Consider the following 22,061-nt stretch of genomic DNA (forward strand, 5'->3'; position numbering starts at 1 on the left):
GCAAACGTAAATAATTCTGACGCACCTACCAACCCCCTAACCTTTGTGCTTCAGAAACACTGTTATATACCATCAAACTGACAGTGATTTCATGTTATGTGGCAAAAAGAAAAACCCAGAGCGACAGCAGCAAGCTTCGGGTGCCAAATGAAAGCTGTCACATTTATTTAGCTCTGATTCTCAGGACAATATACATAAATATTGTTTTACTGTCCCTACCAGCCAAATGTTAAGGGCTATCTCCATCAGCCAGGGTCCTGTGGCCAATGAGGCTGTGATGATCTCCTGATTCAGGAGTGGCTGGCAAGAAACACTGTGCCAGCATCTCTTGCTACCAATGATGCAGTGTATTAAATAGCTCCCTAGTTATTTCTCATTGCATTCTAATCAAACATGGTAAAAAAAAAAAAAAAACAAAAACAAAAAACCCTCAGGTTCAGAACCAACCATCACAGCTTATGGAATCACAGAACCACAGAATCATTTGAGTTGGAAAGGACCCTTCAAGGCCATCTGGTCCCACTGCCCCGCACTGAACAGGGACACCTACAGCTGATCAGGTGCTCAGAGCCCCATCCAGCGTGACTGCAGTGCCTGCAGGGATGGGGCACCCAGCACCTCTCTGGGCAATCTGTGCCAGTGCTTCACTGCCCCTATTGTAAGATTTTCTCTCTTATGTTTAGTTTAAATCTCCCTTCTTTTAGTTTGAAACCATTTCCTCTTGATTTAAGCTTCTCCTCAGCTTGAATGTTACAGCAGGAGGTCATTAGCATCTAGTTATGTTCTTTTCTGCTGACGTGGTCTCCTGATTTGTGCCAGAATTGGTGTAGCATTCATGCAGTCGTGCTTAGAGTCATACTACCAAAACCATGGAACCATGCCTAAGGATCAGTGCTAACCCTCCAGGGTTAGACCTTGAGGAAGGACGCCAGTAAAAGCACACTGATTTTGGTGGGCTAAAAGGATGTAGCTGCTTGAATAGGGCTGGACTTAATGCATGCATTTAAAACATTTATCAGAATTGGGATCCAGGTTTCTGCTGTGAAAAATGCTGGCATCAGCGTAGCTTTGTTGATGTCCAAGGCAGATAGTGCCATATGGCACAGGGCTCATCCTAATGTGATCAGTGAACTCTAACAGCCCTGCAGACAGACCTGTTATGCACGAAACCTGCCCCATCTTTTCTCTCTTGCTCTCCTTATGTCAAGAGAAGTTCAGAAATGAAGAAGGGATTAAAGCTCTGCCAGGACAGAAACTGTGAGAAAACAACAAAACCAGTCCAATTTTCTCATCACATTTATTCCCCTAAGGTCTTGAACTGTAAGAGCCTGCCTGCCTCCTGTGAGGCAGTGCAGCTGACAGCACTGAAGAGCTGAGAGGAGCTGGAGGCTGCTCTGCTGCATGCACCAACACTGTCATCCCAACCCATGAACACCTCTCACTCTGCACAGTTTGCAGCACACAAAGTGAGAAAATGCTTCTTTCATTTGGTGGCATGAGCTACTTTGATACAGAACTGACAGACGGCCAAGTCTGATCACCATCACTTTACTAAACAGCCCACAGTGCAAACTGCTCTCAGCTCCACGCTCAGGTTGCAGCTTTTCTTTAAACATTGGTGGGAAGCCCAGCAGGCCAATATTAAAGGTGGGCCAGGCTCTTTCATCCCATCATCGCTCTCAAAGTATTGCACTCACAGCGCCTTTTGTCTGCTCAGGGGCAAGTTAAAACCTCCATCCAACCCAATGGGATATTCTGAATGGCTCATACAAAATTACATAGGTTGAAGTAACACTGAATAATACTTTACCAAAATAATTGAGAATGCACTGATCACATCTGAGACAACATGACAAATTTACATTGAGACAAAAGAAACAAACATATGCAGAAGTCATAAACACGAAACTTTTGTTATTAGCAGATACTCCTTTTATTGTGAGACCACTCTGAAGAGCCAAGCAAACAACCAGTGTTATTTGAATACAGAAAAATCAGCTCAGACTTTTTTGGAATCACCTTTTTCAGCCCAGCTTGCTGTAGGTTTTCTCTGTAGCAGCAGGCAGTTCACTTGGAAACTGAAATAATAAAACTGTGAGTGCCACGTAGCTTGTTCCTCACAAGTATGATGACAAGAAATGACTCCTAAAGAGTCGCATACTCTTATTTCTATCGGTTCTAGAATAAGAATGCACTACAGGTATTCATTAATTAGAAACAAATCAATGCAATTTGCATTACCATTACCACATTTACATTGCTGTATTTTGTTGTTGTTGTTGTTCTTGCAGCTCAGAGGCAAATATGCCCCCAGCATCATGTATGACTATTAGCAAAGTTCTGACTGATGGACATGTAGTCTTTGGTTGGTCACTCTGAAGGCAGGATGGTACCAAGGCACTTCTAGCAGTCTTCATAAAGGATTTCATCTACTTGGACATCATTTTCTGTCACAGGTACAGATTCACAAATCTGTTCCCTAAATGCCAAGGCAATCGTGTAAGGCTTTCCACTGGGATGTTTCATACATCTTCCAAGATAGGTATCATAATATCCTTTCCCTCTTCCCAATCTGTTGCCTTTTTTGTCAAACCCTAGGCCTGGCATGAAGATAAGGTCAAGACCGCCTGTAGAAAAACAAAATACACATTAATGGATGCGATGTGGATTTCCTGATGGCTGGACTACACCCAGATAATTTTATGCATAGCAAAAATGCTAGCTTTGTGTTTTGCAGAATGCTTCCCTTTCTTTGATCAGATGAAAAATACCTTGAATGCTAAGCCTGTGAATTTACATTTTCATCTTATCAACTGAATACTAGCTCAGCTGTAAAATAATCAGACCTTGAAAAGCTAGAAAGAAAAAAATCTACCTTATAACAAATTTATTTTATCACTTTAACCTCACACTTACAAATACAAATGATTATGACTATAAATCTAGACAGAGATTGAACTCAGAGAAATTAAATTCAGGAAGAATCAGAAAATTAAATGAACTTCAACATTTGCCACAAACATTGAAAAAGAATAAAGAAGGAGAGAAGAAAGATTATGCTCTCTCTTGCATAAGTGAGAAAAAGCACCTTCTGGACATAGCTGTTAAGATGTCACAAACCTTTGAACACTCATCTTCCCAAAAAAGAGGCACGAAGACAATATATTCTGAAAGTTCTTCTTTGCCAGGTACGTAAAGGGATTGAGTTGACACAACATCCATCCACCAGGCACAGTCGCAGCCACTCTGATGCTTCTCATCCCTTACACAGAGATTGTTCTTTTGGCATTAGAAATCTTGCAAGACATTCTCTGAACAAATGAATTTGGCTGCCTTGGTACTGACTGCTGAACTCAGAACACACCACTTACTAGTTTCACAGTGCAAATAAAATCCTGCATTACTTGCTGCTGCAGCAGATGGACACTTAAGGAAAGAAGGTGAGGAATGGAAGGGGAAAGCTAGCATGAACGAAAGCACAGCTAATATGAGCCTGGAAAGAAAGCAAATGCTACATCTCCATCCTCTGTTTCTTCCTTATAGGAATAGTAATACCTTAAGAAGCACGTTCCTAATTACTTTCTGCTTTGTTACCAGAGCTGGGATGCATCAGGTATTTTTCTGCTTTTCCTACATCCAAACCAAGTTTCTGCTGCCATTTTGGACTGCACAGCTCTCACCACTTTCAGTTGAAGAACACAACTCAGCATTCAAGGAGAAACATGGGAGCATGTACTGAAAGAACCAGAGCTGAGCAGAGCTTTTTAGCTTCCAAGGAACCCCAAGTGAGATCAAGAATCAACTCTGAACTCAACTTGGAAGAGTAGACTAAAACTGCACTGAAGACCAACTCATTTGCACACGCTTCTCAAGCTCCTGGAGATTGTCTTCCACTGCTCATCATTCAGAGAGGAGTCACTGATGTGAACAACTATCCATCATGATCTGACCAAATTAGAACACTGATATAAAATATGCAAGGCAATGCAGTAAGAGACCCTTAGAGAAGATTAATCTTATAAAGCTGGCATCATGCAGTTAGCAAGAGTGGTTTTTTTTTTTAAAAAAAAAAAAAGGTCAAGGAAATACAGAGAGGGAATAAGCCAAAGGAGAGGCTACATAGTAATACTGGTTGATGTAAAAGGGAGCCCAAGTGATTCACCACACTGCAGTCAACTTTTGTTTCATAAGAAAGACAATTGGTGAATAACACACAAAGAAGAAAAGAGGCAACAGAGAGGAAATACAGTGTCCCCTGAAGACAGATGCCGTTTTAATGGTATTACCACACAGACCATGATGCACCATGACAAATCTCAGTTTGTGAGTAAAAACTGACATTTGCCAATTGTCAGATCTATGGACTAAAATGTAAGAACCAACTGGTCTTTCCTGGTTATCATGATCAGTAATGGAGATTATGCATGCCAAGCCCTCCTGCAATTAATACTATGCTTATTCCTTGTTCTATCCATCACTTGCATCACACTAGCAAACCAGAGGCATTCAGGTGGCCCAGGAGCCTGTATGTACCAAGCATCAATCATGCTTAGAAAGAAACTCATTCTAGCATACAATTGTTTCAAGCTTTTTTCACTCCATGTGACTCTCATGGCAAAAGGAAGAAAACATTTGCAGTTGCTACTGCTAGTAGGTAGGATTGTACACAAGGGGCAAATTTGCTAGGCAAAAAGGTGCCATTTCTCTTTACATCTATATCACAGACAGAAGAAAAGCAAGTCAAGGGAAGCACTAAGGGAAGGAGGAATTGGCAAGAACAGTGCTGGGAAGAAATATATTTTCTGTGCCGTTTAACTGATAGCACAGGGCATACTTGAGTGAACGTAGATGCATTAAAGCACTGTTTTCTTCTGGGTTCTCTGGAGAAATGGAGTCTGTTTTAATGACTCAGCTTCCTCTATAAGCATGGAATTTTTATGCCAAATAACTCAAACAAGCTTGTGCAAATCTCACTATGAAAAACAATGCTGTAAATGCTTTAACAGCTACCCTCATTTATTTTTTTTCCATTGGAGCACTGTGATACTAAATGCCTTTACTCTGACTCACAACACACTGATTGATATCCACACAACTCACACTGCACAAGATTTAAGTAAAATACCAAGCAAGACTGTCAGTAGAAAAATGACACAGCTACCCCGCACCGAGCCTGAAGGCACTTCAAGAATTTGCCCCAAAATCCAACTCTGGGAGCTAGACTGAACAGCAGAAAGCTGCATGCAGAAAACACTTCCCCTCCGCACAACCTGGGGAGCAAGAAAACCTCTTGCGGTGCCTGCGGCAGCGTGGGGGAAGAGCCGTCACAGGATGAGAGGTGACACACAGATGAGACCAAGATTGCAGACGTGTAAGATTACTATCGGTGGCAAGCAGACATCAACAGGATGGCAAGGGAGGGAAAAGACATCTTACTCCTAAAGGCACGTGCCCTCCTCACGCTGACCAGCCTTCCAGCCCTGCAGGATCACGAGTTGCCACTCAGGATACCCTGCAAGTTTGCTCCTTTCCCACATCCTACTTCTCTCACTTTCACTCTGTGGAATGGCATCATTGTCCCTGACACCCCATCAGTTTTTATAGGCACTGTAAATGAGGCCTTGTGATCTTCACCTACTTCTGCCCCTCTCCTTGTAATGTTTCTCTCCCCCGCATGCCTTCAGTCCTTAACTAAAGGCTTGTGGATCCCTGTGACAATACAGGAGCCCAGGGGAGAAAACCAACACTCACAGTACGCTCACTATCAAGAGGTCTTTTGCTGCAGGTAATCTGCACTCCTCCTGCAGTACTTACAGAATGTCTGCAGAATGCTAAAGGCTGAACACAGTCTCAGGCAGCAATACATTGCACTAGCCCAGCTCTCCTATGAAGAGAATACTAATGCTTCTTATAAACTTTAATTAAGCTACAGGGTATACAAGTAAGGTTGGCAATTACAATGACAATCACCTAATACTCGCTGTATCTGTGACATGAGCTCTTGTGGCCACAGCTCCTTCTACTGTGTAGCGCTGTGTGTGAAATAATATACGCTGACTTATCAATGTGGGCATGCAGCCATGCTGACATGGCCACACAGCTTTCATTTATACAGCTAAATAAAGCAGGGCCAGAAAGCAAATTCATTTGCAGGATCACAGCTCGTCCATACCGCTCAAGTACCAGCGCACTGCCTGGCACTGTGAGAGACCAAAAGAGATGAGACAGGCCAAGTTCTCCATAGTGGGGACAGGGCTGCACTGTGCCACTTGGTCATGCTTTATTTAGCAGTATGCAGTCACAGCTTCAGAACCTGCCATGTGGCTGTGCAGGCACACTTTGTACACACATCCATGTAGACAAACCTTATGTCACAGAAAAGTGAAACGACTGGCCCAAGGACTCAGGAAATGTGTGGCAAAACCACATGCAACAGGCAAGTGTGCACACTGCGTGTCCCCCACTTAACCAGCAGACCAAAATTTTAGTACCCTCTCTCTGCTGTTTTAAATAGGGAATACAAAGTTTCATTTCCTCTAGGCAGCTGGTGAATTTCCTCCCTTCAGCAATGCATTTCTCATTACCCTTTATGATGATATCAGGTTTGATTTGTTCCCCAGGGAAAGATTTGCTCCTTGCACCTGATTACTTCTCCTCTCCTTACTCTGATGTTCCTATTTGAAATGCCAAGAGGCATTTTCTGAAGCACTCTTGACAATGGTTAATTACAGCAGGGTCCATCAGAGTGCACAGGTATGGGTCACGGAAGGGCTGCCGGGGCCTTGTCCCAGGCAAGGCAGCCAGCACGACCTCCTGGATCTGAGTCAGCCTCACCTGCCTGCTGCCTGGTGTGGGTCATGCATATCCCCTGCACAGCCAGACAGTCCTAACGGAGATGGAACAGCAGCACTGCCATCCCAGGGACACAGTAACCACAGGCTGCATCTGTGAAGTAAACATTAACTTGAGCACTGAATCCTAATATTGAAAGTACCAGTCTTGGCGACATGCAGGGTATGGGCCAATGAGTTGTAATAACTGAGAAAGTTCTAATTAATAGCAGAATCATTACTGTAACTTTAATTACCATCAGCACAGTTATGCCTTATCTCTTGGGTAGGTGCTAGCTTCTCAATGTACACTGCAGGGCACAGATCATCATCTGGTTCTGTATCTGCAGAGCACCTAACTCACTGTGGTCTAGGTTAATCACTACATCTCATGGGAAACAATTCCACAGGAGCAAATATTTCAATTATGCTACAGAAAATTCCTTTCTTTTTATGACTAGCATTAAGCCTTCCCCTATAGAATGCCCGGAGTGCCCCTTGCACCACTGCTGAGATTGCTAACCTCCCTGTCCTTCCTTCCAGATGAAAGTGTGGAAAAATACTGCCTTTCATTTCAAACACATCATCTCTCTGCTACACACCTCAACATTTTATCTAACTCCATGCACAACTATGACGCACCCACCAATGTCTTTTGCACACATACATTCACCCTATCTGCTGTGCCATCTATGTGCCACAGCTAATTGGTCTATTAGCACGACTTGGGACAGCTTTCGTTATTACTGCGATAAAATATTTTGCAGAAAATAGAGCCATCAGCAGAATCTACAAACAAGCACCGAGCAACTCAGCACTTATTTGCCTACTCATCCATTCTGTGTTTTGTGTCAGCACGAAACATCGGTCTCACAGTTCACACTTGCCCTCCTGAACTACAGCATGATAAAATATTTATACTTCTCCTTGAGAAGCCACATTCTAGCCATCACTCATACAGGTTTAAAACAATGGAGCGGCAGCTACTCTCTTGTTATTAAACTTGCAAAACACACTAATAATTCCTTCTGATCAGCTTCTGTGCTGTGAAGCTGCAGTCAAGTAAACATCCTCCTTCTATTCTGAACTCATTTAAAACAAAATTTAGCGCCAAGGCATTTGAGAGGTTAAGGGCCCTGCACAGCTTCACAAACAAACCTGCTCTGCTCCAAACTATCTCTTCATGTGTCATCAGTGATGCTACTGTATAAGGCTAAGACTTGCAAATTCTAGCTGGGCTCCCACTGTGGGTCATGCACAAGTGAGGCTACAACCATCACACTCATTTCCCCTGAGGTTTAAGTCGCAGTCAGCTGAGGTCTATGTCTCATTTTCAACATTTGCCAAATGTCTACCCAAAAGAAAATCTGATCAAGTACTTTTCTATTTCACTATTATTCATCAAGCTGGTGTAAGCACAGTAAATTAACCGTAATTACCCAGTGCCTCCTACAAAAATGCCTGGTCTTGCAAATTCAGAGTAAAGGAAATCATTGCCTAGAAATGTTTGAGTTACCGGCCTGTGAAAAGTTACTTACCTATTCCTGACATTCAGATACTTGAGCACAGTTAGAATGATTTGATTGGGAAAGCATGGGAAACAAACAATTTTTGGTCCTAAGGGTTGGTCGCACCTGGGTTCTCCTTTGTTTGTAAAGCACCACAGTGCTCTGAAGCCAGATGTACAAAGGAGCAACTCCAAGGGAAGCCAAAGTGCCTTACAGCTTCTTTAGAGCACATCAACGCATCTTGTTAAACCAGTAAATGCCAACTGCAGTGCTATTCCTTCAGAGAAACTGGCAAGGCATTGTTTATGCTGGCTAACTCTGCTAAAACATGAGAATCTTTGTGTATCTCAATATGTATTTATGTGAGATTCTTCAAGATTTTATCAGCTACTTTCAACATAATGATTATCTAAGGACTTATTTAAATATTTTAAACACTTCCAATTGACACGTGCACATGTGCACTTCATTTCTTCACTCTTGTTCTTCTTTTGCTTTCTGCTGTCTGGCTATTTTTAAATCAAAATATGTCAGAAGTGAATCATTTGGGGATTTTTTTTCTCAACACATCATGTATCACTATCAATATTTCCAACCTCTTTGACTCAGTCAGCAGATAGTCTTTCAAAACATACTCCAAACTGCTTGTTAAATACAAACAGTTAAGACATCAGCTGTGTAGAAACCTGCAAGGAGCTACACCACTTGACAGAAACATTAGGCATGCTTACTGGCAGGGTTTGCTGAGCAGGGAGAGTCAGCTGGTTTGTAGATAATGGCACCTTCACTGTTAGTGTCAAACATGTTGACATCACAGCAGCTGAGAAATCTGGCTTCTTCCATCACAAGATTTTGGGTTTATTAAGCTTGCACAGCTTAAAAGATACCAACATCCATGGAATTCTCTATCTCCCTCACTCCAGATGCCCTTATTATCCAGAGATGTTGGTTTGGAGCACTTGCTCTTTCCTATGTGTGTGACAATGCAGGGATGAGACTTCAATTGTAAGAAAACAGCCTAAATGTCATCAGTGCTCCACAGTAAATCTATGGAATACTGACACCTGCCGGCAAAGGACTTCACATTACTACTGGACAGCAATTTGCCCTCCATCTACACCCAAAAGCGGATTCCCGTCCCACGAGCACTAAAGCCACCACAAGCAGGAAATGAGCACAGTAAGGATGCCAAAATGAAGACCAAGGGTTATCCTCATACTGTGAAACAGCTGCAAGGAACTCCTGCCCCCTAGAAGCCAGTGGCTCCCTGCCAGCTCCGTGGGATTTCCCACTGCACTGGGAGTTGACGGTGTGTTTTGAATCTCAGCAAAGAGAGCAGGAATTACCTGTGCCAGGAAGACAATTTTTTTGTAACTGACAAAATGCTGACCTGGCTTCAGAGCCCAACAAGCTGGCAGAAAACCAATCCTAAGGAAAAAAGAAGAAATAGTAATCCTGTGCCGCATTCATGAGCTGAATCTGCTCAGCAGTGAGTACCAGAGATGAGAACAGAGCTGCGAGGACGAGGGCAGAACAGAGCTGGAAGCAAGACTAAGGCAGCAGGACTGGCACCAGCCAGCAGGCTCAGCTCTCTCACCAAACTGCACCTACAATCCACGTGGGCAAATACACAGGTGACCAGCAGGAAAAGGTTTCCTCCAGATTATTCAGATGACGTGCACCAAGGCACAGAGATAAGTTTGGTGTCCCCTCCTCCTTTCCAAAAAGGAAAATAAAGGGAGACAAAAATCTGTCTGGGTGCAGCTAAAGATACCTCCATCTTTGTGTTTCCCCTGTACTAATTTATTGCACAGACTCATGCCACACTCCACAAAACAACTCAACCTCTTATTTGCTTTTGAAAGACTCTTGTATCCAGGAGACAGGATAAAGAAAATGACAATGCTACTATTCACTCTGTAGCAAAATTAGCATTCCGAAACAAAACACTTTCGAGTCACTCGAAGTGAATTTAAAGCCTGTGCCTATGTTGACTTTAGTTCTGTATCAACTTTAATTGATTACAGGAGTAATCTTTTTAGTTGTTTTCCTGAGTGCAAGGAGAATGTTTTCTGCAAGAAGGCAAATGTGGATGTGACAATTAAAATTACAAAGAAAAGCACTTTTAAAGCCTTAATGAACTTTACATAAGCAAAAAGCTGTAGCATAATAGAACTCTCAGGCCTCCAGGTTCACTGCAGGACACCCTGCATAGACATAGTGTTAAAATTAAACCACAGTGTTCATGGTTTAGTTTACACCAGAGAAATTCAGGATGAAAGGATACCAAAGGACGTTACAAAGTGATGACACAGAGACACATCAACTTTCCCATCTTAGAGTTTTTTTTCCCAAAATCTTTCAAAGACAGAGACTCTTTGTAATCATACCATGCAGAGAACCATAGAATCATTAAGGTTGAAAAGACCACTGAGATCATTAAGTCCAACCCCAGCCCACCCCACCATGCCCACATGTCCCTCAGTGAAACGTCCCCACAGAACACCTCCAGCTGACAGCTTCTGCAGGAGAATTCTGCAGGTGAATTTCAAATAGAAGAAATGGGAGAAGTTCAACTAAAAGTATGAGTGTTCAAGTAGCAAATTGGGTGTGGAGTGCTGCAGGGCTGTCTCGAGAGAGCTGTGGCAGCTGTGCAGCACCAGAGGAAGGGAAGGCATCACTGCAGGGAAGATGGGTCCAGCGCTGGGGATGGCACCGCACATCTTGCAGCTGAAGGCTGAAACACACAGAAACCTTGGGGGAGCAGTTGCTGCCACAGCTGGGTCCAAACCCTGAAATAGTTATTTTTACAAGCAAGTTTCTTCCTAGTGCTCCTTGTTAGGGAATACACTATGCGGAATAATTTAAGATTACCTCTGGTCTATTTTACAGAGCTGGAATAACGTAACACGCATCTGTGTAAAAACTTGTGCTTGTGGGTTACCTGTGTGGAAACCACCAAAAAAGACCTACCCAGCTAGTTGATTTGAAAGCAGTGATATGGTATGTACAGAAAGAATTAACTAATACACTGTCGTTACACATGTTTCACAATGTTTAATCGCCTCGGCATAAAATGGTATCTCGGGCATCTTTTCTCCAAAATAACACAGAGAAATCGCAAAGGTTGGCAGAGCTGTGGGTGGAACTGCTACAGATGTAGGAAAGCTTTCATATGAGAATAAGAAAACAGAAAACACTTGGCAAAGAAAAAAATGCTATTGTTATAATACAGGCTTAACTAAGCAATGAATAATAACGAGAAAGTAAATCAAACATCCTTATTTACTTCTCATCACAGAAGAATGAGGTATCACTTGAAATGAAAACAGCAGATTTAAATTGAATACAAGGAACATAGTATTTCACATAACATAGGAACATAATACAATATTAACGTAACAGGGAACATAATGTTTCATATTATGACTGAGTACAACTCACTGCTGTCAGAAGGCTGCAGAGCCAAGGGCTTAATACAAATAACAGTAGCTGCTTGTAGGCACGACCAGAGTGCACACAGCTAAAGCAGAAAAGAGAACTTGTTTGTAAGGGGATAAGTCAGGACCTGCATGTACAGAGGTAGGAAGAAATTTCAGTTACTGCTACAGATGTACAGGTTGTGAGATTTCCTGCACCCTGTAAAACTCCTGATGCTGGACTGAATGCCCAGAGCTGTGACCCAGCACTGAATTTGTTCTCCTTATGCGTATCAAAATACTATGGCTCATTGTCTCCATGCAGAAGTTCATCCAAACCACGGATCATTTCATTAAAAAATAGATTACATTAAGAACTAAGCCTTGATTTTCCATTTTGTTTCGTCCTATGGTTTCAGATTTTCTTTTTCATGACCAGCGCAAAGAGACTTTAAATTATAATCTAACTCTTGACATATACTGTAGTGTATGTTTTAATCAAGACTCCCAGAGGAAAGGAAAACCTAACACTATCCTCAATCACTTTACAATTTTGATTAGTGTTTTGATTTTTTTCTTACTAAACAGCAATATTTATCATGCCTGCTTTCCACAAAGCCATATTTCATTTATTCCAGATATGCACATTGAGATGTCTATCACTTAAGTATGTCACAGTTACCCCTGAGTATTATTTACTACCTGCCTTTTTTCAGAATGATTAACAGCATGTTGCATACTCCCATTAAACCTCCACATACAACACCACTACCTCTAATGGATCTGAAGTAGCTTATTAGACCTCTGTGCTTCAAGGCAAGGCATTTTCTCCTCATACTGCCTTTTGATTCTCAGCTCCCGTAAGTCTCATCTTTCAAAATCCTCTCACTTTTGGTGCTTTCTGTTTTGGGCAGGAGAGGGCTCCTAGCCCATTACCTATCTTTTAACATCCCATTTTACCTGTATGTTAAACCTCTACTTCTTAAGATTGTATTCTCACTGCTTCTAAAGAACTTTGCTAAAATTTGGAACGATTAAGAATACCGCCAGCATCACAAGGCAGACCATCAGTCCTGGCAACACACGCAGCTCTCTGAATGTATGACTCAATAGTGGCATTCAGTGACAAGTGAAACCCAGCTTTTGAGGGCTAACACATTTCTGCAGGGCAGATCCTAATGGAAAAGTTTAAAATAGAGCTAATCAACATCCTGGAATCATTTTGAACCACATGAGGTTGCCTGGAATGGCAGTCTAGAGGAAGTCAGTGTTTCCCTGTGAGGATAAGTAGCTCTTGTACACCACACTTCCCTGCTACCAGCATGTTGTGGCATTCATGTTGCAGCAAGGCTCAAAGTATTCTGCAAGTTGTAAGGACAGCAAAATGTAACTAACCTAGCATACAAGGCTTGTGTGAAAACAAAGCAGCTGTAAATCATTGCTAGATGTATGTTAGCATTTCCTCACTTTGTTTGAACTTTGGATTTTTCCTTATGATTAATAAATAACATACTTTCCAAATCGTGGGTTGTCTAGTTAGCATCTCACTGATTATTTTGAAGGTACAACACAAATACTGCAATCAGGAGGTCACCAAATTTCCAGTACTGAAAATTCTGGAAGTCTCTAAAGTAAATTACAAGTCCAGTTCTTTATACATTCATTTCTGGGAGCAAAATACTTATGTTTCAGGAGAGTAGCTGCAGCTTATTCAGCATGGCCCATTATCACAGAATGCTATATTTTCAAATGACATTTTCCAGCCTGGGTATTTCTGCCAAACCGAGGTTGTTTAGTTCTTTTTTTTTTTTTAATTTCAGACAAAACGGTTCATCGGTTTCTGAGAACAAAGCTAGCAAAAAATGTCCAGAAAAGCTCTGCAGCTCCATGTTTTCAGGCAAGAAATCTTGATCAGAGTAGCCTTTGTGTCAACGACATGGCTATAACCCTTTCAAAGTCCATTTGAGTCAGTCTTATAAAATGCTGTTAAAACCTGCTGTTTGCATGGGCTCAGGAAAGATCTGTCAGGGTTAATGCTGGGCCTCTCCAGTTGTCACCGTCTCCAAACCGCACATGGACAGCCCCGCAACTTTCCAGGAACCAGTGCCAGTTTACATGGGACATTCCCTCCATTCTGCCTGCCCCACAGCCACATGGCAAACTCAATCCAGTCACTTGAGTTAAAAGATCCCAACCCAAACAGGCAGACAGGAGGAAAATACTCTTCATCCAGTTTACGATGGGGAGGCCAGGGTAAGAGCGTGCTGCAATCACAGGGAAGGGACGTTCCTAAAGCCAGCAGAGAGAGCTGGAGCTGCAAGTTCAGGCCTTCCAGCCTGCAGACTCCAAGCCATGGGCAGCCAGGAGGGCCCCATCACAAAGCCTGTCAAACTGGAGCAAGACTGGGAAGTGAAACAAGGAAGGAAATGACTGAAGTTTCACTAGCGTTTCTTCTGGCGAGCCACCAGTTTACACAACTCTTCATCACCAGCTCCCTACCAAGCCTGTAGTTGCAGCAGTCCAAATGGCACATAGCCCTAAGAGGAGAGTCTTTTACTGGTGGTGGGCTGGTTCTAACCTAGACTAGGTTTCCAGTACAGATACCTGTACTGCTTCATAGAGGAGGGATGGGGACAGTGAGAAAGAAAGTAAAGAGGAGAGGGCAGCAGCTTATTTAACACTGCAATGATCAACAAAAACTATCACCAAACTATGCTTGAGAAGCAATTCTGCATTGCTCAGCGGAAGAAAATGAAAATTTAACAGAAAGTGAACTCTTCCAAGTCAATGAAGAAGAAGCCAGCCCAGTGGGGAAGGAAATGAGTATACTGGGACTAGGAATCTTGTATGTCTGGGCTCAGGCAAGTGAAAGAAGAAAAAGCACATGATGTCCTTTCCGGTGGAGGGAAGCTATTTATGTTGGCCCAGCTGCCCACGAAATGGCAGCCTATGGCTGGGAGGAAGAGGAAAGAGGGAGTTGGCTCAGAAAAGATGCTTGGAAATGGAGACTTGGACTGTTGGGCAAAGAACTGGAGGGCTGGAGGCAGACATTAAGTTCACAGAGAAATTACTGGTTTGAAAAGGGGTTGTATGGGAATGAACCAATGACTGAGCACCTGGTGAAGGTACACAGCCAGCCCAGGGAGCACAGGTGAAAACAATTCACCTGTGTGACTGGAACCAGGTTCCACCTCTCCCTAAGCCTCATTTAAGGGGTGGCTGCTCCAAGGGAAGGATCTGTACCTGCAGATCCTTCCTTTTGGTGTATTTGTAAGACCTGATCCTGGGGGGTGGTAAGTAATTCTTTCTTTCTTTAACTGGATTGTGACCATCAACTTTTTGGGGGGCAATTTAGGCTATCTGCCATTGATTTTCCTTATAGGGGCATTTTATCATATGGATGTGTTGAATCCAGTTACTGTTTTCAAGACCCAAGAAGAATAATCTATTCTTACAAGTACTAAATTAGCTTCTTTTTTTTTTTTTTTTTTTCTATAGTACTCTAGGCAAATTAAAATAATAATACATGATAATACAAGTAAGGAAACCCACGTCCACCCTGCTGAACCACACCGCCTCTTTAAACCATGCTGAGATGAGAGCTGCTGGTGAAGTACCCTTCAAATCTCTGTAAGAATCATTGAAAAAGCAAACAGGGAGCATGGTTTTATCTGATTTACTCCTTCCAAAGTTGTGCAAGGTGTCTATACTCCCACAAACAGTTACTGTGGTGAGATTTTTTTAATCAAAAGTACCATTTCAGCAAACACTACACTAGTATGTATTTATGCTTTAGGTGGGCAAGGATATAATCAAATGAAAGGGCATATATTGAGAAATTGAGAGGTTGCTGAGAACTTTTCAGCAGATATATCTAGAAATCAACTGAGTAATGCACATATATACATCCATATCCCATACCAAATATCTGGGCTTTTCCCACATTTGTTACTTGTTACCATGTCCATTTAGCCTGAAGGAAAGAACTCTTCATATGAAAACCAGTTATCAATGCACGGTAGAGAAGACAACAGACTATCTACTACAAAACCTGCAGTGGCTTTTGCTGTGCCAGCAATGTGTAACACCATGTGCTGCCAAGATGAGAACAGGTAAACCCTGATCCAACAAAAAAAGACTTTCTTCAAAAGGTAGGGTTGGTGTCTGGTACTCACAGCCTGTGAGTGCTACTGAAGACTAGGGAAGTTGATGTGAAATTTACTTAGCCTTACATTTGAGCTATTCTTCACAACAACCACACCTGTAAAAAGTAAAGAAGTTTTAAGGGCTATCTGAATTCAAGCTTTTTGTCATGCAAAATGAATACACTCAGTAGTGACATGACTTATTTATGTACCTGCAGGGTATTCCTTGGAAATTACATAGCAACTTATGAAAGCAATGGGAACATTACTAATATAACACCATGTCATCTCCTGATATCAGTGTAAATGCCTTGGATCACCACAGTATTTGATAACATCACAAAGATAAATGTTTCATCCATGCATAATTCCAACAGTGGAGGATGAATGTGGCAGCAAGACAATTTGCATTCCTGCAAACGTACCAAAGCTCAATGGATATAACTGACACAAAAATGTAGAAGTATTTTAGAGAAGCACTGAAAGTCGGTGTCTGTTTCTGTGGAGAAAGATTGAGGTGAGTGTGTTCAACCATGCCATAAAGAAAAAACCAAACTTACTTCATAGTTTTCAAAACCTATCCAGGGAGAAAGGATTATGGTCTGACTTCCAATCCACAGTGAATTAATTACTTGTTTGTTACTGAGTACAAAAGATTAAACTGAAGCTTTAGGCAGAGCAAGTCTGATGCGGCTGTGCATCAGTGATTTCAACTGCTGGTCATAAAAACAAAGTACCATTTTAAAAGTTACCAAGCTTTCTTAGTGTTGTTCTATGCCCATCACTGGATCCAGGTGCAGCAGCTCCAGAGACAAACAGGTACCACAGCTTGCTCCTGCATCTCCATCTTCACAGCCCCATACAAGTCATCCCCAAGAAGTCCATTCCTATGTACTCTATACCAGGTAATTCTTGCTCTCATTACAATTAAAACTGTGTGCTTACTCTGTGATCTCGGCAAGAGACTTATTAAAGTCAACCAACAGCAGCTCTTTGGTAGTACAAAAGCTTGTTTTGAGTACCTAAAGCAAGCCCAGTCAACAGAACCCTGGACTTTTTATGGGTTACCTTCAGAAGCTCTGAGATACCACTGATACCTGCAAATTCATGAAGGAAAACCAATAGGAAAGCAAGTAACAGTACTAAATATTAAATGCAAAGAGCACAGCTGTATGAAGCAGTTGAATCCCTTGCTAGCTATACTGCAGACATGGACAGGTGGGATCATGGATTAAGGAAGAGGTAATGATAAATAAAAGAGAAAGGAATCAAACACAGTGAAAATGCTGATAATTGAAGACTATGTACTAGAGCTAACGCTTTCAGCAATGTTTGTCTAAAGCACAGCGCTCAGGGAAAGTGCATTAGCATCCCAAAACAAATGCAAAGCCCAGTTCAACCAAACAGCTTCATATAAATTTTATGTTTCTGTATTGCACATTCAAAAGCTGTGAGGTGTGGAAGCTGTCTGCATGGTAAATTTCCGTCTAGAGAAAATTTCCCCAGACTGAGGTTTCAAGCACAAATGCAACATGTTTTCCATTAATACCACTAAAAAATTCTGCAGATGTTGCAGGATGATGTTATTGCTTATAAAAAGTAACAATAATGCAGACAAAGAAAAGATTGTTCACAATTCTTTAGAAACTCTGGGGAATTTCATGGTGAAATACAGAGGTTAATTTGGGATCAATGCAGACCTACATGAACTTTTCAACGCTGAGAAGAATCTGAGGCACCACTGTAAGACCAGAATAAAAAAAAAAAAGGTAAGGGAACAACAATGATTGAAAAGAGTTTGATATTTATCCAATCCTGCAAGCAAGTTACTTCATTTTCAGTCTAAAGTCTCAGTCCAGAAAACTGTTCTACATGGGCAGCACTGTGCTTCACCCATGCAATACAATTTTCAGGATCAAAGATTTCAGAAAATTCTCATGTCAGCCTATAGGCATCATGTGAAAAGTTTTGCACTTTTCATGCAGTGGAAATCAAAGCTCTCAAAGTGTATCTGAAAACTGTGAATCCCTGTGACTTTCAATGGCATCTCAAGAGACTCCTGGCAAGCTCCTGCCTCCTCTGTGAGCCTGTATGCTGTGCTTGCCAAGATTGCATTGAGCCTGTCCCTGGAACAGGACCAGAGAGATGATTTATCTGGAGCAATGGACTTATTGGATCAACTGTCCAGTCTTGCTCTTGCCAGCTCTGCTGAGTGGTGGCAGAGAGCAGTGAAAAACAGGCAAGAGAAAGTAACACCTGCTAACGTTGACCTCAGCATCTCTACCAAAGCATGTAAGACCAAAGCAAAGCGCTTAATTCTTGTGATCAGGTTATTTCCCACCAGGCTGCTCCTGCTCAACAACCCTATGATGTATGACGAAATTACTCACCGCCAGCAAGAGCTTCCTCTCTTGTGCTGTCACCATCACTAGGCTGAAGAATATTCCAGGATGTCAGAGTGAGTGAAGCCATGTCTTCAGCTGATGACAACTTCAGCATGTCCATGTGATTGCTGTGAGGTTTGTAACGTGGGATGAAACACTCTTTGCCTTGCTTAAAAATGTCTTTGATGATTTCTTCTGTCTGGATTTCATCTGGCATGCTCAGAAAGATTGCAATTCTTTTGGATTCTTGGTACTTGGAATGCCCAATCACCTATAAAGGAAACTGCCATCATCAGTTCAGGGAGAGTTCACAAAAAGACTGACTTTATTTTAATTAAAAATACCACTGGAGGAAAATACCCATTGGAGTATTGTAGAAATATAAGTACAAATACAAATTACCATAAAGAGAATAAAATGACTTTGTTTCCTGTTCCAACACTTCCACCATCAGCAAAATCAAAATAAGCAAATTTTTGTACCCAGCTAAAAATAAAATAGGTTGAGACTAACAACAAAACAATTTTGGAGTCAGTCTGGACCCTTCAAGTACTTATGCCATACAGCACCAGTATCCTTAAATACCCAACATCACTGGGGACAAATACAGCAGCTCAGAACTGCCAGAACTACATGAGGTTTTTGCATTCCTTTAATTCCATCTTTGTTATATGCTGTTCTTCATAACTGGACCTGGCCACAGTGAGAAGTGCATTGATTACAACATTGATTACAATAACCCAAAAGAAGATGTGCATCAGAGCTGAGTGCAGAGCTCAAAGTCTTAGAAGATCAGGCCTTTCTTTTGTTAATCTGGGATGCCTTTCCACAAGCAAATTTAGATATACAGCTACAAACATCACCTGCTTTTGATGAGCAATCTTATTACTGTATGTTTTTCAGAGGTTGAAGGAAAGATGGACTTGCATGTTTTTGATTTTCAGGAGGTTGTCTGTGCTGGACTTAGGAAAGATTGAATGTGGGAAGGAAAACAAAAAGCAGTGAATGTGGTTTAAAAAAAACAAATGAACGGATTCATACCTTGCTGTGTCTCTGTCCAATTCCAGATTAAATCCCGTATTATGATTTGTGAGGATTTTTTTTAAAGGCCTATCTTCTCCTTTTCTAGTTTATTACAAAACAAATACAAATGGGTCCCTTGTGAATTAAATGGGATTTATAATTGTTCTACACGCTTCCAGACATCTCTCAAGAATTGAGAAATGGGGCTTATCAATGAACAGAGAACAGCAAATCCTCTGTGTTTGCCTAACTTCAGGGTTTCTGCCCTTCTGAGCTTTAGCCCTTGCACTTGCTGGAGAAAGATATGCTAATATCTGAGTTTCAAATTGGTTCTCATTCCTTTTTGTTCTTTCTTTCTAGCACCCCAGTTACAAACCCAGTATCAAAAGACGGATACATTTTTGGAAGGTAAGATATAATGAGGTACTCAAGCCCTAATTATGGTAATGTTCTGCTTGACGATGTACCTAGCAACTCCAAAGTGTATTTTATTTCTCTTTGTAATTTACCCAACCTTACCCACAGACTCTTCCAACTAAGTAATTAAGCTTTTGAACAACAGAATCTCCATGCTAGCCTTTGTTTGAAAGAACTGACTACTGAGTTGAATCACAGCACTGTCTAAAGCCTGCAATTCATGTTACTGAAGGGTTCCCTCACCTTCTCATGGCTTCAGAGAACAGAGAAACTGAAACACACAGCTCTCCTCTTTCAGAGTGGTGCTGTGGGCACCATACAGGCCAAATGTGTTCTGACATGTCCAACAACACATTGATTATGCAGTACAGAAAGAAATGAGGTTGGAGATGTAAAACCACAAGCTACCAGGAAGACAAAATTAGTGATGTTTTCTGAAACGTGAAGATGAAGCTGCTCTGAGTAGTTTCTGAGAAGAGTAAAAAAATTTCCACGCTTAAAAAATATTATGTGCCCTCTGCTCACCCGCTGATGGCTATTACTGCAGAATCAGAGCATGCAAACAGCACGACTTCAATCATGGATGTGCACATTAAAGAAGAATAGTCATCCAGTAGCTAATTAAACACCAGTGGCTAGGCCAACTAGCGTAGCAATTTCAGTTTGAACTTAAAGATCGTTTTGAAAAGATATTTTGCTTCGATAAATATTGTTCAGGTGCTATAAAATAATGTGCTTGCTTTTATTAGCTGCCATTTCTGGTGTGTATTATAAAGCTGCACTTTGAGCCTCATGCTGTTCCAAGTATTTTCTCAGCACTCTCAGAAACTTCATGTCTATTGCATCGCTTTCCCATGAGGAAGTTGACTGCTTTTTGTCATTGCAGAATGCCACCCTGTCTGAAGAAAGCTCTAGACTTTCAACTTGTGTCATACTAGCAAAATGTCATGGTGGCATGAATTTGTCATATCTCCCCAGCCTTCCTTTAAGTAAAACAAAAGCTTTACCTTTTAGCATGTTCATACTACCAACAACAAATGTGTTGCTGCTGAGTGTATCAGCTGTGGTCAAACCAAAGGCTGAGAGCTCCAACTATTCTGCATCACATGGCCTGGGTGCTTATAAGGTTGGCCGAGGACTGTGCATTTTTAGACAGTGTTCCAAAAAACTGGAATTTAAGGATGGAAATTACTACAGTGCAAACATATTTTAGTAGGACATTATATATATATAAAAGAGGAAAGAAAGAATGAAACATTCCAAATTAAAAAAAAAAAAAAAAAAGCATACATGAGTTCTAGTTCAACCTCTGTCCTAAAGTTTCTGTGCTGCTATGTCATGAAGTGGCTGCACATCACTATTAAGTTAAGCTTATAAAATGATTTCAGGTCCTTTTGCAGGAAAATAACTACAGAAATGCAGATCACCTACATGCACACGCTGGTGCTGCAAAAAATAAATTAAAAAAAATAGAGCTGTGTTCTATTAAGCGCAGTGACTGCAAAATATCTTTTATTGTGTTTATTAAAATGATAAAATACAGCAATATAAAAATTCAATCACCCAAATGCAAACAGAAATTCCGAAAAGCACGGCTGAGGTGAGCCCTGCCCGGTAGCTTTAAAGCATGGAAATTACATTAGGAACAGAACTGCACGGAAGAAGCACACTGAAAGGCACGAACGGGAAACGGCAGCCGAAAGGCCGCAACCAGTCAGTCGCAAAGTTTTCAGACGCGCTTTGCTGGGCGCGCAGCGAGAGCGATGCGACAAACGCAAGCCGAACGCCTGCCGCAAAACCCCGCCGCTTTGGGCTCTGTCGCAAAGCTCGCCTCCGGCCTCACCGCCTCCCGGCACGCAGCGCTTCCCGCCGCGGCCTACGATCCCGGCCGCCGGCTGAAGGCAGGGAAGAGCTCGTTCCTCGCAGCGCCCCAGGAGCGGGGGGCCCTGCAATGCCCGCAGCCCTCCCCCCGCCTCCGGGTTCCGCTCTTCCTGGAAGCACCCACCTTGCGACTCAGCAGCCGGGACTGCCGCTGCTTCTCCGCCGCGCCCAGGGCCCGCAGTCTGTGCCGCAGCTCCGCTCGCAGCGCCCGCTTGGCGGCCCCCAGCGCCGCCGCCATTTCGCCGCCGCCCTCCGCCGGCGGCTCCATGCAGGCCGCGGCACCGCCTCGCCCCTCGCCGAGCTGACGGGCCGGGCACCCCCGCGGTTTTCAGTTCGACGGGGAGGGGACTGTGGGGCGGCGGGCTGGCCGGGGGTGCTCGGTGGCCTCTGAGGGGAGTTCATCCTCTGTCCACGCTCGGTCGGTCACCTCCGCTCAGCGCTGCCTGCGGGGAGC

General features: G+C 42.4%; 1 protein-coding gene and 1 long non-coding RNA gene across 3 annotated transcripts; one reads left to right on the forward strand and one right to left on the reverse strand.

Moving 5' to 3' along the window:
• Positions 1-1,909: 1,909 nt before the first annotated feature.
• Positions 1,910-21,943, reverse strand: MTHFS (methenyltetrahydrofolate synthetase). Of its 2 annotated transcripts, none has more exons than XM_052671745.1 (3): positions 21,732-21,943; positions 18,293-18,557; positions 1,910-2,627 (listed from the first exon to the last, which is right to left on the reverse strand). In XM_052671745.1, the coding sequence occupies exons 1-3, from the start codon at positions 21,873-21,875 to the stop codon at positions 2,404-2,406; spliced, it is 633 nt and encodes a 210-aa protein (XP_052527705.1). In that variant the 5' UTR covers positions 21,876-21,943; the 3' UTR covers positions 1,910-2,403. The 2 variants fall into 2 exon arrangements, with proteins under 2 accessions (XP_052527705.1, XP_052527706.1); XM_052671746.1 differs by lacking the exon at positions 21,732-21,943 and adding an exon at positions 19,328-19,492.
• On the forward strand, positions 14,474-18,301 carry LOC128075213 (uncharacterized). Its single transcript, XR_008203697.1, has 3 exons — positions 14,474-15,050; positions 15,256-15,387; positions 16,121-18,301. It is a non-coding gene; the product is annotated as an uncharacterized LOC128075213 (long non-coding RNA).
• Positions 21,944-22,061: the final 118 nt, after the last annotated feature.

Source organism: Tympanuchus pallidicinctus, unplaced genomic scaffold, assembly GCF_026119805.1.
Source record: "Tympanuchus pallidicinctus isolate F22 unplaced genomic scaffold, pur_lepc_1.0 scaffold12, whole genome shotgun sequence".
Taxonomy (NCBI): Eukaryota; Metazoa; Chordata; class Aves; order Galliformes; family Phasianidae; genus Tympanuchus; species Tympanuchus pallidicinctus.

Coding starts and splice junctions, on each gene's coding strand:
- MTHFS (XM_052671745.1), bottom strand. CDS start 21,875: ATGGAGCCGCCGGCGGAGGGCGGCGGCGAAATGGCGGCGGCGCTGGGG. Junction 18,558..21,731: donor CCCGGCTGCTGAGTCGCAAG/GTGGGTGCTTCC, acceptor TTTCCTTTATAG/GTGATTGGGCATTCCAAGTA. Junction 2,628..18,292: donor AGAGGAAGCTCTTGCTGGCG/GTGAGTAATTTC, acceptor GTTTTTCTACAG/GCGGTCTTGACCTTATCTTC.